Below are 16590 nucleotides of genomic sequence, written 5' to 3' on the forward strand. Positions count from 1 at the left end.
AGTGAGTAATATATTTTCTCCTTATTTGCTCAAGAGTTCTTTTATGCTCTTCTGCTGTTTGTTCTTCTGAATTCAGTAAATATTTAGTATCATCAGTCTGAGATATATTCTGAAAACCTAGCCTTAGGAGCTACAGAAGAGAATTGTATCAGATCTTAATTTTTTATGTCAGATTCTAGATTTCTCTACTTCCTTTCTGAACTTTCTGAGTTCTGTCTCATTACATTACTACTGTGATCTTTCAGCTGACTTCCCCTGTCCTACCAAATTTTTATTGATTGCATCTTTTCCTTTCTTTGTTCCTTACTTCCTCCCATTCTTCCTCCCTCTCTCTCCCGCTCTCCCTCCCAAGTGGTTGTTTTTTGTTTTTGTTTTTGTTTTTGCCTCAGCTTTCTGAATTGCTTAGCCAAGAGCTATGGCAGAGCAACAACAACAAACAACGACAAATACTCTTATCTGGACACATGAGCGATAGAGTCTAACATAAACTTGGGTTCTCTTCTTTTTGCCAGTAGTGGCTACTAAGAGCCCTCTTAATGTGCATCCTTTTGCTTGCTTGGCAGAGTGTGTGTTCCCCCATTTTGTATGGTGATATAGGAGATCAGTTTTCCTATTGATTTTTTTTTTCTTGGCTCATTATGATGTTGCTGAAGAACCTGGATGAGGCTGAGTTGTGAGCAGCTTTCTGGAATATTGATGTGCTGTGATGTCCAAAAACCTGGTGATTTGCTTTTCTAAGTTCAGAGTTGGATCTAAACTAGAGGATAGACAGCATCGGTGTTTCAGATCATTTGGAAATGAGTTAAATAGGTCCCAGGACACCAAATGGGGTTAAACCAGCTTCCTCTGATCACAGCTTTTTTTTTACCGTTACATGCACTCATTTTGTTATGAGTCACTTTGCCAGTGCCCTAGGTTTGTGGGTGGCATTGCTGATTAGCGACCTGACCATAGATCAGTTGTAAAATTGACCACATTCAGCTTTGGTACCTTAACATCTTTTAATACTGTGCCTCTAGCTCCTATGCCCTCCATGGTAACTCCTTTTATGAACTATCAAACATTAGCTTTACCAATCCTTGTTCAAGATTCCTTTATACTTATGAATTCCTTTATTATGAATTTCATGATTCCTTTATACTTATGTTTTGTTACTGTCAACGAGACCCTCATCAGTAATCATAACTTTCATGGGATTTTGAAGTAATATAGAGAGGAGAGACCAGTCTCTCCTCTGAGGAGAGACCCACAGAATTTCAGGGAACTATGTTGTCCTCGTGATGCCTGGGAATGGTAGGTCCACGGACAATAATAGGAAATGCCTTGTTCCTTTGCCCTCAGCCCATACTTAACTTTTAGTTTTTCTTCCTTCCCGTCACCATGACCACTCACATCTCATGACAGGTGGCAGGGTATCATAAATAAAGATGGAAGGAACAGGACAATGAAAACATTCCTGCAACTGGAAGATATGTTAGGGGACACATAATAATCTCATCATTTATAATATATTTTCACTTGGGTATGGCCACTTCTATCACATGGCTATGCAGGATATTTCCCGTGCCCATAAGTTGTCATCATTATCTGATGAATAGATATTATGAACACCAAATCTATAAAAGTTGTGTTTAATTAGTCAACTGCTTAAAAATGAATATGATTATTTTTAATATCTCTAGATCCACATGTCTAATGGTAGCAACCAGCACCTGGGGAAATCATATGGAATGCTAAATATTAGATTCTTCTTGAGCTGGAGATTGGTGGGGTTCCCTCTCTGGGGGAAAGGGAACTAAGGACATGGGTGGTCTTGTTACTGAAATGGTTCACCTGATGTTCAGGTAGAAGAAGAAAGCAAAGTCCCAAGTAGGTGATAGTTGAGACTTGTCAACCTTTCCAAGTGTGGTACTGGGTCTCATTACACAGGTGTGACCGGCGCAATGACTGTGGTGACTACAGTGACGAGAGGGACTGCTTGTACCCCACTTGCAGTGAGAGCGAGTTTACCTGTCAGAACGGGCTGTGCATTTATAAGCAGGAAGTCTGTGATGGGGAAAATGACTGTAGAGATGGATCTGATGAGGAGGAGCACTTGTGCCACACTCCAGAGACTACGTGCCCCCCTCATCAGTTCAAGTGTAACAACGGGAACTGCATCGATATGGTAAAAGTCTGCAACCACCTAGATGACTGCTCAGACAACAGTGATGAGAAAGGATGTGGTGAGTATAGCAGAAGCTTTGGGAAAAGGAAAACAGGGAGACTGAATGTGGATTCTCAACCCTTTATGACTCACAGGGACTTCCCAGTCTGTCCTCTAAATAGTATATCACTAGGAAATTACTATTGCTTGTCTATCAGAACGCAAGGATTTCTTGGTATATAAGGTCAGTACACAAACATTGTTCAGCTAATTCATCAGTTGGGCAGTTATTACAGAGAATGGAAGATGAACAAATTCATACCATTGGTAGTTAAACAGCATTGTTAAACAGGGCAAACAGTGTTGATTCTCTTTGAACCCTTGAAATGACTTGTTGCCTGAGCTGTCCCTCTGCTAGGATTCCTTTGCCTATTCATTTTCATCCTCAGGTGACCGAAGGGGAGAGTTTTAAACCCCCTCTCACTCTAACCTCCCCAGGTAAACCAGTTGAGCATTTATAAAACATAGAATTAACGGGAACATGTTATCTTCCCTGCGTAGTTTCTGGGTGAGCTTGGCTATGTGTCACAGGACCAGCTACAAGTACACTTAGGAGGCTGCTGGCTGGCTCATCGTATCTTATGAGAGCCAAATGGCTACATCTTTTCCCAGCTCCCTGTTCAGTGATGTCGCCCTGGTGACCTGGAATTGGTCATGTGAGAGAGTCATACCATGGAAATGGGAGATGCTACAAATCACAGCATTCCTCTACCTACCCGCCCCCCCTCCCCGAGATGCTGTTTTACCAGCATAACACCTGCCAGGCTCTTTCCTTTTGCTCTTCTTTCTCCTCTCTCCCGCCATTTTACTTTTTAAATTATTAGTTACAAGGAGAGTAGCAGGTATAGGATTAGAAGTCAAACTTAATCTTACTAGTTATATTAGTTGTTCAAACCACCAGTGAAGCATTAAGTAGGGGAGGAAGTTGAAAAATGGTGACTTTTGAATAATCTATGGCCTTTAGAAAGCCCTTATTGTCTGTCTTCCTTTAGCATGTTTCATTAAGAATTGGGCCATCGAGTGGGAAGCTTGACCCATTATGGTGGGTCCTTGGTGGACATTTTAGCTTCTCTAATACCTGTCTTTTACTTACAGGTGTTAACGAATGCAATGACCCTTTACTAAGTGGCTGTGACCAAAACTGCACAGACACCCTCACCAGTTTCTATTGTTCTTGCCGTCCTGGTTACAAGCTTATGTTTGACAATCGGAGTTGTGATGATATTGATGAATGCAAGGAGACGCCCTTTGTCTGTAGCCAGAAGTGTGAGAATGTAATGGGTTCTTACATCTGTAAGTGTGCCCCAGGCTACCTCCGAGAACCAGATGGAAAAAGCTGTCGGCAGAACAGTAACATCGAGCCCTATCTCATTTTTAGCAACCGTTACTATTTGAGAAATCTAACTCTAGATGGCCATTTTTACTCCCTCATTTTGCAAGGACTGGGCAATGCTGTGGCATTGGATTTTGACCGAGTAGAAAAGAGACTGTATTGGATTGATGCAGAGAATAAAGTCATTGAGAGAATGTTTCTGAATAAGACAAACAGGGAGATAGTCATAAACCACAAACTACCAGCTGCAGAAAGTCTGGCCGTAGACTGGGTTACCAGGTAAGAAAACATGGAGGAGCTTTTTAAAAGTTAAAAGGGCTTTTAAGAAATATTATAGGCAATGTTTTCAGCTTTGTAAAAATATTTGTTTGTCTGTTTATTTGAGACAGAAAAACAGAGTGAACAGGGGAGGGGCAGAGGGAGAGAGGGAGACAGATTCCCAAGCAGGCTCCGCACTGTCAGCTCCGAGCCCTATGTGGGGCTTGAACTCAGGAGTCGTGAGATCATAACTTGAGCTGAAACCAAGAGTCGGACGCTTAACTGACTAAGGCACCCAGGTGCCCCTGTTTTTATCTTAGTAGAGAATTGAATCCAAGCTTGTGGACACTTCATTCATCAGGATTTACCCAACTGAATTAACTGGCAATGCTTGTAGATTTATGCATACTCATTTCCTCATTCTCATCCTTAAAAGGATGCTGCCATGCTAATAGTTAAATAGTCTGAACATCCAGGTTGGTTGGAACAGGGGTCCCCTCTTGCAAGGAGACACTCATTCTCCTTCCAGTTGGAACTGACCATCAGATCTTAAATGACCCTCAAATTCTAGGGGGCATTGAATCCTTTGCTTTAAGACTCTGGTGAAAGTCGTGAACCTCTTGCTGGATAAAAGCACTTAGAACATTTACACTTGCACAACTTTGCATTGGTTTTAGAAGGTTCATAGATCCCTCAAAGCCTCACCTACGCTGATGGTAGATTAAGGACCACAGATTAAGAATAGAAAATAAATGGATTTTACTGAATAGCAATATATTTAGAACTGAAATATCCTTGAGGTAGAAGTTTCTAAAAGATTCTAATAAGTGTCTGAAGGTTCTTAAGTTTGATTAAGTAAGATTGCCCAGAATAAGCAACTCATTTTGTCAGCCTAGTCTGACAGGGCCAGGGAGGGGTAAGGTTTCTCTGTATCTTAAGGTTGTCATAATTCAGAGTTCCTTCGCGCGGTCTCAATAATTCACTTAGACAAGTCTGCTTCCTCGGCTCTCTCATATGACACTAATTGCTTTCCCTTCTGTGACCCTGCTCCTCTAAGCCTTTACATTGCCTGAGAAGGATGCCCTATGCTGCATTAAGAAAGTAAAGCCAAAATCCTTATTTGAGGTGTGGCCCCAGAATTCCCTATGTGACAATCTCTTTAAGGTGGGAATTGTAGTTCACAATCTTGAATCTTCTGTTGCCTAATTGCAGGAAGGTTAGTGTCCTGTTTCTCCTTGTCCCTGTTTTCTTGGGGGAAAGTGCCTTCTAGCAGCGGTCTTTGTGATTCCACCAGAGTACGGATAGGAAACTTGGTAGCTAAACTGTTTAACAAGAAAAATGGCTTTATCAGTAACTCCTGGCCTTTCATTTCAGAAAACTCTACTGGGTGGATGCCTACCTGAATTGCCTCTCTGTCTCTGACCTTGATGGTCGATACCGCCGCAAGTTGGCCGAGCACTGTGTGGATGTCAACAATACCTTCTGCTTTGAAAATCCCAGAGGAATTGCCCTCCACCCTCAATATGGGTATTGTCTCCCTGTCATCTTGGGCTCTTCTCTCATGCCCTTATTCTGCCTCTGTAACCAAAAAGGCTGTTCACATACTTATCTCAAGGCCAATATCTTGCTGGGATTTGTCTTCTGCTTTTCTTAACTGGTAAATGGTTTAGTTATAATGGGTAGAAGCATGGCATACTCAAATGATATTCATCAATTGTTCTGTTTGCTATGACATACCATTTCACTTTTCAAGTCACCTGTTTTGGCTGCATGCAGAGAAAATTGAGGTTAAAAAAAAAACAAAAAACCAAAACACCACCTCTACTGAACTCTTCATGTGAAACCCACTGAAATCCCCAGTTAATCATGTTCATTCTTGAGCATTTCCTATACATCATCCTTTTTAAAGATTGTTTTCTGTTAGTTCTCTTTCCTTTCTGAGAGACTCTGTAGCATGTCAGTTCTATGTCTCTATTTGGAGAAAAGCTATGTCTTTTGGCTACTGACTTCTTTCGGCTTCAAGGACTGACCCTTTGTGTTTTCTCCAACAGGCATGTCTACTGGGCAGACTGGGCTCACCGAGCATACATTGGGAGAGTAGGCATGGATGGAGTGAATAAGTCTGTGATTATTTCTACCAAGATAGAGTGGCCCAATGGCATCACCATTGACTACACCAACGATCTACTCTATTGGGCAGATGCCCACCTGGGTTACATTGAGTACGTACAGAAAAAAGGATAAAGTAAACTGGGCAACTGTTTATTCCAGGGCTTCTGTTGCCAGTGTGTTATTCCCAGGCAGCTTCTAACTGCCTGTGTGTTAGAAGTCACTTGGAAGTCATTTCTAAACAAAACTGCCTATAGGCAATTCACTGAGCTCTGTGGTTATGGTATAGTAGAAAGAATGTGAAGATTGAAGCCAGATAGATTAGGTTTTTGTCCTGGTGCTTTCATTTCTTATTGCTTTTTCATCTAGGAAATGGAGGTAGTAAACTCTCCCTTATTATAGACAGCTTGGTGCTCAACTCGTCTTAATTTTCTTATCCCTTTTTTAACCTGTTTTCTTTTTAATTTAATGTTTATTTTTGAGAGAGAGAGAGAGTGCACGCACGTGCCCGAGTTGGGGAGGGGCAGAGAGAGAGAGGGAGACACAGAATCTGAAGCAGTCTCCAGGCTCTGAGCTGTCAGTGCAGAACCTGATGTGGGGCTCAAATTCACGAACCGTGAGATCATGACCTGAGTTGAAATAAGACGCTTAACCAACTGAGCCACCCAGGCACCCCTAACCTTTTTGTTTTGAAAATTGAGACATATAACATTGGTCAAGAAGGTCTTGAAGTTTTCCTGTAAGTTACCATAAGTTATCACGTTTTGGAGATATTTTTAATATTGTATGTCTAACATCAAATTTCTTAGCTGCTAGCTCGTTCCACTTCCCATTTGAGTTTTAGGGTCTACTCTAAAATTGATACCAGTATTTTGACATAGACTCATAGCAATGAGCAAGGCAATAGAACTGGAAGGACCTGGAAATCTGGCCATAGATGCTCTGTGATATCTTGAAATCAGAAAACCTCCTCTGGAATTTTATTTGTCTGGAAAAGTACTCATCAATAGTGCCCAAGGAATGATTCATAATAAATGTGCTGCCAGGGTATGCAAAGTGAAGGCTTCAGGCCTATACTTTCACTCAGTTAGTATATTCCTTGCAGGTGACACTGAGAACCTCGCTGTCTCTTAAGGACAGCTTCTCCTCAGAAATGTTCGTGAAAAGGCAAAATCCCAGCTTTATATTGCTATCCTCTGATTTCTTCCAGTGACTTAGGAAACAAAAATTGTGTCCATCCCAGGATATCAAAAGGATGTTGAATGGAGAACATTAATGTAAGAGGTTATAAGCCTATAAGAGCTGAACCAGCTGCATCTGTAGCAAAGCAACCATGGTTAGGATTTAGGGATTGTTGAACTCCTGTGGCTATTCCTATTTTTTAAGCATGGCTCTTTCAATTTTTACATCTTGTGTTCAGCTAAAATATGTTTTAAGTTTGGTTTTTGTTTAATTAGAGTCTAAGAGTTTCGGGGAGGATCTGAGTGGGCTTCAGTTACCACTAGAAGGTAGAATTTTATTAATTGATTTTTCAGTTCATCTATCCCTAAAGCTATTAGAAGAAAGGAGTTAGCTTCATTAAGTGACTCTTCCTCCCACCCTAGGTATTCTGATTTGGAGGGCCGCCATCGACACACCGTGTATGACGGGACACTCTCTCACCCCTTTGCTATTACCATTTTTGAAGACATTATTTATTGGACAGATTGGAATACAAGGACAGTTGAAAAGGGAAACAAATATGACGGATCAGATAGGACTGTCCTGGTGAACACAACACATAAACCGTTTGACATCCACGTGTATCATCCATACAGGCAGCCAGTTGGTGAGTACGTGACTGAGAAGCCTGGCCCAGTTGCTTTAGTTTCTGTGCATGCCATTCTTATTTCTTTAAGCATAAACATAATCTATAAAGAGAATGACATCACTTGTTAGTGTTTCCTGCAAAGCATATGGGAAAGGCTGCTTATAACTTTTTTTTTTTTTAATTTAAATTCAAGTTAGTTAACATACAGTATAGTCTTGGCTTCAGAAGTAGAACCTAGTGTTTCATCACTTACATATAACACCCAGTGCTCATCCCAACGGGTGTCCTCCTTAAAGCCAATCACCCATTTAGCCCATTCTCCCACCCACCTCCCCTCCAACCCTCAGTTTCTTCTCTGTCTTTAAGAGTCTCTTATGGTTTGTTTCCCTCTCTGTTTTCATCTTATTTTTCTTTTCCTTTCCCTATGTTCATCTGTTGTGTTTCTCAAATTCTGCACATGAGTGAAATCATATGATGTCTGTGTTTCTCTGACTTATTTTGCTTAGCATAATACTCTCCAGTTCCATCCACCTTGTTGCAAATGGCAAGATTTCATTCTTTTCATTGCCGAGTAATATTCCATTGTATTAACATACCGCTTCTTCTTTATCCATTTATCAGTTGATGGACATTTGGTCTCTTTCCATAGTTTGGCTATTGTTGATAGTGGTATATAACTTTTTTTTTCTTAACATCTGGTTTATTCTGGGCTTTTGTTTTTAATAAGAATTAACAATTGTTATGTTGCTGTAGTTACTGAGCTGAAGTATTTGGTGAGAGGACTGAAGTATTTTAAAGTGGGTTAAAAATATCATGACATTTCACCCCTAAATACTTAAGAAAGCACCTTTGAAAAATAAGGGCATTTCCTATGTTCACCACAATAAATAGTCATTCCATAATACCAATCTATTAAATGATTGATTTAAAGGAAATGTTTAAAAAGAAAATTACAATAATTATAAAACATCATTTATTAAATGTCTATTTGTGTATGACATTTTATGTGTTAAACATATGTTATGCTTGTCATCTGGAAGGTAATAATGTTAAGGGCAACACAGTGTCTCATAAGTTAGGGAAAATTTTTTCTTTTGAACTAATATTCCTCATCATGTAGTTAAAACCATTGTATAATTTAAAGATAATCTACCAAAGTTCTGGAATATGCTTTGGGGATAGAATGGATTTTGTGGGCCTGCTTTGTTGTGGTGTTTTGTTAAAACATGATAAACTTATAAGTAAGGAAAAATGAGAATTGGCAAAATAAGGATATTCAGGTCCTCCCACCCCCCGGAAGTAAATACTTTTGATATTATTTAAACAGAAGTTCAAATTAGGGGCACCTGGCTGTATTAGTTGGTAGGGCACAGACTCTTGCTCTTGGAGTCTTGTGTGTGAGCCCCATGTTGGGGATAGAATTTACTTAATAATAAAATATAAGTTCAAATTAATCTTTACCTCCAAGTGATGACCCAGAAAATTAGTAAAGGTGCTACTGCACAGTTTACCTGTTCGCTTCATTCTTGGCCATACTTCTATTGCCCATATTCTCAGAATGAAAGAAAAATTTCTAGCATCTGCTAGAAATTAAAACTGTTAGGTTCTGGGCACATGAACTTAAGCTAAGTTCCCCACCTGATCTCCAAAGACTTTGAGAAACACATATTTTCTAGTCCTAAACACCAGTGGGTATGCCTTACTTCTGGTAGCACATAGATCAGTTTTCTCAAAGCATAGCATTGCTTACACAGTTCTACCATCTGTCCTATTTATGAATTTTTGGAAAAAGCATGTAACTGGGATAATGATTTTTCTTATCAGAGGTGACTAGTTTGATTAGGTGAGCAGTCAGCTCACCTGTGCTTGATATTTTAAATGAATGAACATATATTTTCCTTCTTTCACTAGTGAGCAATCCCTGTGGGGCCAACAATGGTGGCTGTTCTCATCTTTGCCTCATCACAGCAGGAGGAAATGGATTCACCTGTGAGTGTCCAGATGACTTCCGAACCATCCATATGGGTGACCTCAACTTCTGCCTGCCCAAGTGCTCTAGCACCCAATTCCTGTGTGCTAACAATGAAAAGTAAGGCTCTCTCTTACCTCACCCCACTGCCTCTCCATTCCTGTGGACACCCATTGAACTTCGAGGGTCCAAAGGATGGGAATTTCCTAATAAACTCAGATTTTGGGTAATTAATGTGGTTCATTCGGAATGCACCAAGACTCTCTGTCTCCAAGTTCAGATAATATCTCCCATGAATAGAAGCTATTTATTGACCAAAAGGTCATACCTACATATGCAAGTATTTATATTTTAGAGAGAAAGCAAGCTGTGTTTTTTATTTCTAATAAATTGTTCTAGGTGTCAGGCCCAAGACTGTATATGTGCACACTGAAAAATAGTCCTCAAGAGTTGTAGAATTTCTTTCTTTCCCACTCATATACTGGCCTAGCTTCTTAGTTAACTATGCCAGAGGATCCAGGATTATACATTTAAATCCATTTTTGATCATTTGTGTCTGTTACAAAACATGCCCACAGGTTATTTCCCTAACAATGGCTGTAGGCCACTGATGACTGAGTCAGGGGGAGGTGTTAATTCAGATCATGGCATGTAAGATTCAATGCCGATTAGTCTGCTTAAGTAAAATACCTTAGATTAAGGATCTAGCATATGCCTATCTTGACCTAGGCTGTCAATAAATGTAAGTGCCCTCTACCTTTCCAACCAATACCTGTATGCCTTTTATGTCACCCCAGCAGATATTGCCAACCAATTCCTGCTACCAGAATCACAACCCCAAACACACACTCCACTGTCTTCTGTGGCAGGAATTCAATCGTTAGGTCAAAGCATTTTTTCCAGCATGCATTTGAGTCTAAACCAACCTGTTCCATCTTATCTAGTTAGTTATATTTCCTCTGAAAATACACCACAGTAAAATAGTCCTGTGTATTATCACCTGGGATTCAGGTTTGACATCTTCTCTCTGGATAGCCTCTCCTACCAAGTGTTTTGCTAAGAGAAGTGCTGCGTTTTGTCTGTCAGGTGTATTCCTATCTGGTGGAAATGTGATGGACAGAGAGACTGCTCGGATGGCTCTGATGAACCAGTCCTTTGCCCACAGCGCTACTGCCCATTAGGCCAGTTCCAGTGCAAGGATGGCAACTGTACCAGCTCGCACTTCCTGTGCAACGCTCACCAAGATTGCCCTGATGGCTCTGATGAAGACCAGATTCTTTGTGGTGTGTTGAATTGCTTTATGCCTTCTTTGCCCATTTCTTTTTTTTTTTCAATTTTTTTTTAACGTTTATTTATTTTTGAGACAGAGAGAGACAGAGCATGAACAGGGGAGGGGCAGAGAGAGAGGGAGACACAGAATCTGAAACAGGCTCCAGGCTCTGAGCTGTCAGCACAGAGCCAGACGCGGGGCTCGAACTCACGGACCGTGAGATCATGACCTGAGCTGAAGTCAGACGCTTAACCGACCAAGCCACCCAGGCGCCCCTCTTTGCCCATTTCTATAGCAGATTGTGTGCGATTGTGATTCTGTGGGGATCTTCTGCATGCCGTAACCCAAAAACGAGTCCACCGTCCTAGAAGAAATGTCGCGTCCGTACTATATTTTTATAAAGTAAGGTCTTTATAGGGCAAACAGTTGAGGTAGGTCGTATGTCATCTGCATTCAGTGATTCTTTACCATGTGCTCTGCATAGAATCCTCCTGGGGCGCTAACATTGAGGGCGAAATGAGGGTTTCCCACTCTCATTTTAAACAAGGACACTCGTGTGTAATATTTATTTGTGTTTTCATTTTTAAAAGCCAAGAAGGAAACCCTCCAAACGAAAAACAACACATTAATAACAACAAACGTGAAGTTTGAAACACGTTGTCCGTTAGGAGAACAGGGAGAGGAGAGGGTGAATTTAGTATGCCATCAGAGAGTAGTCTTGAACCCCTAATTCTGCATGCAAGAGAAAGATATTTATGAATATAGGAGATGGTCATAGTCAAAAGAGTAACTATGTAGTTGTGCTGGTTGACAATAAGCGCATTAGGACATGAGTCCTCTGAAAAGAAATTGTGATCAGGCTCTCCAAGATCCATCAGCATAAATTAGGAGCTTCTTTTCCTGACACCTTGCAACGCAATGCCCCTGCTTGCAGAGCATCACCGCTGCGAGTCCAACGAATGGCAGTGTGCCAACAAACGTTGCATCCCAGAAGCCTGGCGGTGTGACTCAGAGAACGACTGCGGGGATAACTCAGATGAAGATGTTTACAACTGTGCCAGCAGGATCTGCCAGCCAGGCTATTTTAAGTGTGCCAATAACCACTGCATCCCTCAAGGCTGGAAGTGTGATGTGGACAATGACTGTGGAGACTACTCGGATGAGCCGGTGTCAGAATGCAGTAAGTGGGAGGGACATGCATGACCCGGATCAGGAAACCAAGGGGCCCCTGCTTTGGCCCCATGGCACACTTCCCGTTGGCTCTCCCTGCTAACTCTGGCACTGTATGGCACCAAGTATGGCTTGCAGGTGGAACCAGACCCAGTTTTGAAAGTGTCTGATTCCTCCTCTCGAGACCCCGAATATCTTACTACCCAGAATATTTTGTATGTTTAGTGCTTTCTCATTTGAGCCTTAGGGCAACCCTGTGAGGTAGGGAATGTATTACCAATTCCCATTTTACAGATGAGGAAACTGAGGTTCACATTAAGTGGATGATCACATTTGTATTTCGTGGTAGATCTGACACCCAGGTTTCTTTTTGCTTCAAGCCTGGTTCTCCCCCACCCCAGCCCCCATAGTTATCCTGTAACACAAATGAGTGATACTGGGATAGTGAGGAAACTTAAGACACTTTCTGTTCTTGGTAAATAGATCACACCTAAAACAGACACATGTTGCCAGAATTAATCCAGTTGGTAACATGATAATTGTTACTCCTTAATATGACAATGGGGAGGTATCTTCTGGTGCTGTTTTCATGCAGGACTGAGACTTCAGTTCTGACTTTGCTATTTCCTCTCTTTTCAGTGAGCCATCGCTGTGACAACCATACAGAATTCAGCTGTAGGACGAACTACCGCTGTGTCCCACAGTGGGCTGTGTGCAATGGTTTTGATGACTGCAGGGACAACAGTGATGAGCAAGGCTGTGGTAGGAGGGGCTGCAGGGGTTGTGGGGGGAAAGCAAGAAAACCTAGTGTCAGGTGCCATCTAGGAGATGAGAGTGCATTTCCCGTGTCATTATTGTTCGTCTGTTTAGCTCTGGAACAGCGCCTTCTGATAACATGGCACATTTTTGTAGCATTTTATCAGATAATGGGGGGAGTTTAATGTATATCATCTTAAATGAAATCCCATCCCAAAGGATGTTGTAATTGGGCAAGATGTTAAGATATCAGGAACTTATATAATTTATCCTAAATGTGACATCCTTATTCACACTTGACAAGTTTAAATTGTCTAATTCTATAGATTGATTAAAATTGATGGAAGGATGGTACAGAAAAGATGTGGTATCTGTCTCTAAAAAAATGATTCATCATCAGAGTATTTCTTGTCTGAAGATTTTCATATTCTGAATGTCTCTCTGTCCATACCATCTATTAGAAAGCTGAAGTCACCCCAGCAACATTGACAGAACTTAGGGGCAAAAGGCCCAATGAATTAATAGAATCTGTCAAGGTTAGCCATATACTTTTCACTTGAAACCCGAATGTCTGTGAGTGTATATGCCAGGCTTAGTTGGAAGAGAGTAAGGAAGATAACAGGTTATTTTAACACCGAATTTAATAACACTGAATTTAATCAACTAAAGGCAATGAGATGGAAATGTTCTATTAGCTCGTGGCATCACTTAATCTTCCTTTCCAGGCCTTTGTTGCAAATTTACAAGCCAGATACCAGTTCATTTTTTGAGCAGTTTCTATGAAAGAGAATGAATCTAATTTGTAGCAGTTTCAAGTTTAAGTAGGATAGGTTCAGGTTAGCCAAAAGAGGGATATTGATAGTACATGTTGCTGGTGTTCCTCTCTGGGAACTTTGAGTCTATGGTAGCATAATTCTCAGATTGTCTCGCAAGAAAGCCAGCACTACCTTGGCATTTCTTGACCTTTGGCTTCTGAAATCTTGGCAATGACTATGCTTTGTAGAGGAGAGGACGTGCAAACCTTTGGGAGAATTCCGCTGTAATAACCACCACTGCATCCCTCTTCGCTGGAAATGTGACGGGCACAATGACTGTGGAGATAACTCAGATGAGGAAAACTGCGGTGAGTGTTCAGGGTTTTGTGTGCCACTAGAGCTGTGATGCTTGTTCTTTTTGTCCATAACTCAGTTGTCTATGCCATTCTTCCTTGATGGGTAGGATGACAATGACCTGACCTTTTGCTTTCTGCTGACTGCTACATTTCTACTTTTTCTTTGGATAAAGACATAAACATCTCCTTTTAAGATGCTTATAATGAAATTTTGGGGAGAAGGATGTTTACCCAAGTATGTTTTTTGCTTGTTAAACTTATTTATATCTAACTTTTTCTACAAAGAACTTGAGGTGACTTATAATAAATCAAGAACAAATATAACAAGATAAATAGAATAGAAAGAAAAAAAATCAGAACGAAGAGAAGTTAAGGAAGGAAAGGTGCTAACCCAAAGACTTTGCTTCTTAAGCACTTGCCCCAAAATGGCCTTAATAGCAGAGGAAAGAGATCTTGAAGGCTAATGGTTAAATGACTGGTCAGGTTTTAGTTCCTCTCTCCCAATGAAGGTGCTAACTACAAAGAATTGGATAGGGAGGTCAAGAAAAGGAATCCAAAGGTCTGGATCATATCAAACTAGATAGTCAGTCTTGAATAACTGGATGCATTCTGAAAACAACTTTGAGACCCTGCCCTGAACGTATTATTAGTGATTCATGATATACATGTCAATTTCAGATCGACTAATACGGAATGCATTCTTTTTTTTTAAGTTAGCCTCACACTCAGTTTGGGGCGTGAACTCACAACCCTGAGATCAAGAGTCATATGCTCTGCTGACTGAGCCAGCCAGGTGAATTGTAATATGGAATATATTGTAACTTTGGTCACCTTTTGGAAATAAGAAGTGATCACCGTTTGCCATGGGCAATTGAGAGAATCAGAATGCTGATTGCACCTGCAAATATTAATTGGCTAAAAACTTCTTACATGAAAGTGTGATCCACTGGAATTTTAAATTTGAGAAAGTTCATGTTTAATTCTATTGGAGGTTATCTAGACTGTCATGAAATCAACAATTATCTTGAGATTAAATCATATTTGGACAAACCTCTTAATAAAGGTCATTCTTTATATTCTTAAAATTGAGTTAGAAGGTCTCATTTTGGAGGGCAGACAGTCGGCCAGCCCAAGCAAATTGCTAGGACTTGGGACACCGGAGTGCCTCGCACACTGAGGGTATTCAGGCCAACTCACAAGTCTGTCTTCTGTGTGTGATTCCTGGTCCTCACTGATGGCTGTGTGGCTTTCCTTTTCAGTCCCCCGGGAGTGCTCAGAAAGTGAATTTCGTTGTGATGATCAAAGCTGCATCCCCTCTCGTTGGGTCTGTGACCATACCAACGACTGTGGAGACAACTCAGATGAACGAGACTGTGGTAACTGTCAGAGCGCTTTGAGAGGCTTACCAGGGGTGGTTGTAGTAGGGTCAGCATTGTTGACAGAAGTAGGGACTTCAAATGCGACTTTATATGTTTTTTCAGGGTAAAACAATTTTTTTTTTTTGGTAATTTGTGTTATATATAAACCTTAGCATAACACAGTACCTTCTGTTCTGTATTTTCTATGCTTTTATTCTTAACTTACAGCAGTCTTGATTAATACAAGGGGGAAATGGCAAGAGATTTTTAAAAATCTCATTTTAACTTAAACATTTCCTAGGAGCAGACTTTAGTCTGCATTGTCCTTATAAATGACAACAACAAATACATTAATTTTTTCCTACTGCTCCCCAGAAAGTGGCCCTCAGGGATGTATTACTGTAGTTCCCTGGTATAGGGGCCAGAGGATTAGAATAGGAATCATAAACCCCAAGTGATTTTTTTATAGCTCTTTACTCATTAAGGGTTGGGTCTGGGGATTCCGATTTGTGAGAGAAAGCTGGAGATTATTTAATAGAGGAGAGATAGGTTGTTGAGTGGGGAAAGTGTATTTTTTGAGAGTTTATTCATTTGCTAACCACAAGTTGTGCATTTGCCGTGAGCCAGTCACAAAGTTTGGATAGTAATGTGATGAAGTACTTACTATATTCCATGGACCTGGCTGAGAATGACAAGGCCTTCTGGAATGACAGTCTTTTCTCTTCAGAGTTGAAGACCTGCCAACCTGGATATTTTCAGTGTCAGAGTGGACACTGTGTGCCTGAACAATCAAAATGTGACGGAACCGCTGATTGTCTGGATGCCTCTGATGAAGCCACCTGTCGTAAGTTCTAGGCACCTGTGGTGCTGTTTATCTGAAATGAACACATATGGCCTAGTAGAACCTACCTCTCCATCAGCCACCACTTCTTAGATGAGAAAGCCATAGGGATTTTCTATGCATTCATTGATTATCTATCAATGCATTCACTGATAATTATCAGTTCACTTGGGATTTGAGTCACTGTATCCAATAGTTCATAATAGTTATTCAAGTGCATTTCATTAACAATATTTTAAATAGAAAATATAGTAAATATCTGTACTAAGAAAAATAGTTACACATTATTAACTACGATACAAATCATTAATTGGAAAAAAACACAGGTAAACAAGAATATTTGAGCAATGAATAGATGGATATAAAGAACTTGGATTGGGTAGTAGAGCATTCTGAATT

General features: G+C 40.6%; 1 protein-coding gene across 3 annotated transcripts in view; it reads left to right on the plus strand.

Annotated features, from left to right (window-relative positions):
* Positions 1-16590, plus strand: part of LRP2 (LDL receptor related protein 2) — a 199159-nt gene that overhangs the window by 147505 nt on the left and 35064 nt on the right. For all 3 annotated transcript variants that reach the window (XM_058714866.1, XM_058714867.1, XM_058714868.1), the window contains 12 exons: positions 1930-2225; positions 3302-3818; positions 5172-5324; positions 5849-6019; positions 7511-7734; positions 9628-9805; positions 10772-10968; positions 11890-12135; positions 12765-12887; positions 13885-14004; positions 15252-15368; positions 16078-16194. In XM_058714866.1, the coding sequence (XP_058570849.1) occupies positions 1930-2225; positions 3302-3818; positions 5172-5324; positions 5849-6019; positions 7511-7734; positions 9628-9805; positions 10772-10968; positions 11890-12135; positions 12765-12887; positions 13885-14004; positions 15252-15368; positions 16078-16194 (2459 nt within the window). The remainder of the gene's footprint in view (positions 1-1929; positions 2226-3301; positions 3819-5171; positions 5325-5848; positions 6020-7510; positions 7735-9627; positions 9806-10771; positions 10969-11889; positions 12136-12764; positions 12888-13884; positions 14005-15251; positions 15369-16077; positions 16195-16590) is intronic.

This window comes from Neofelis nebulosa, chromosome 2, assembly GCF_028018385.1.
Source record: "Neofelis nebulosa isolate mNeoNeb1 chromosome 2, mNeoNeb1.pri, whole genome shotgun sequence".
NCBI lineage: Eukaryota > Metazoa > Chordata > Mammalia > Carnivora > Felidae > Neofelis > Neofelis nebulosa.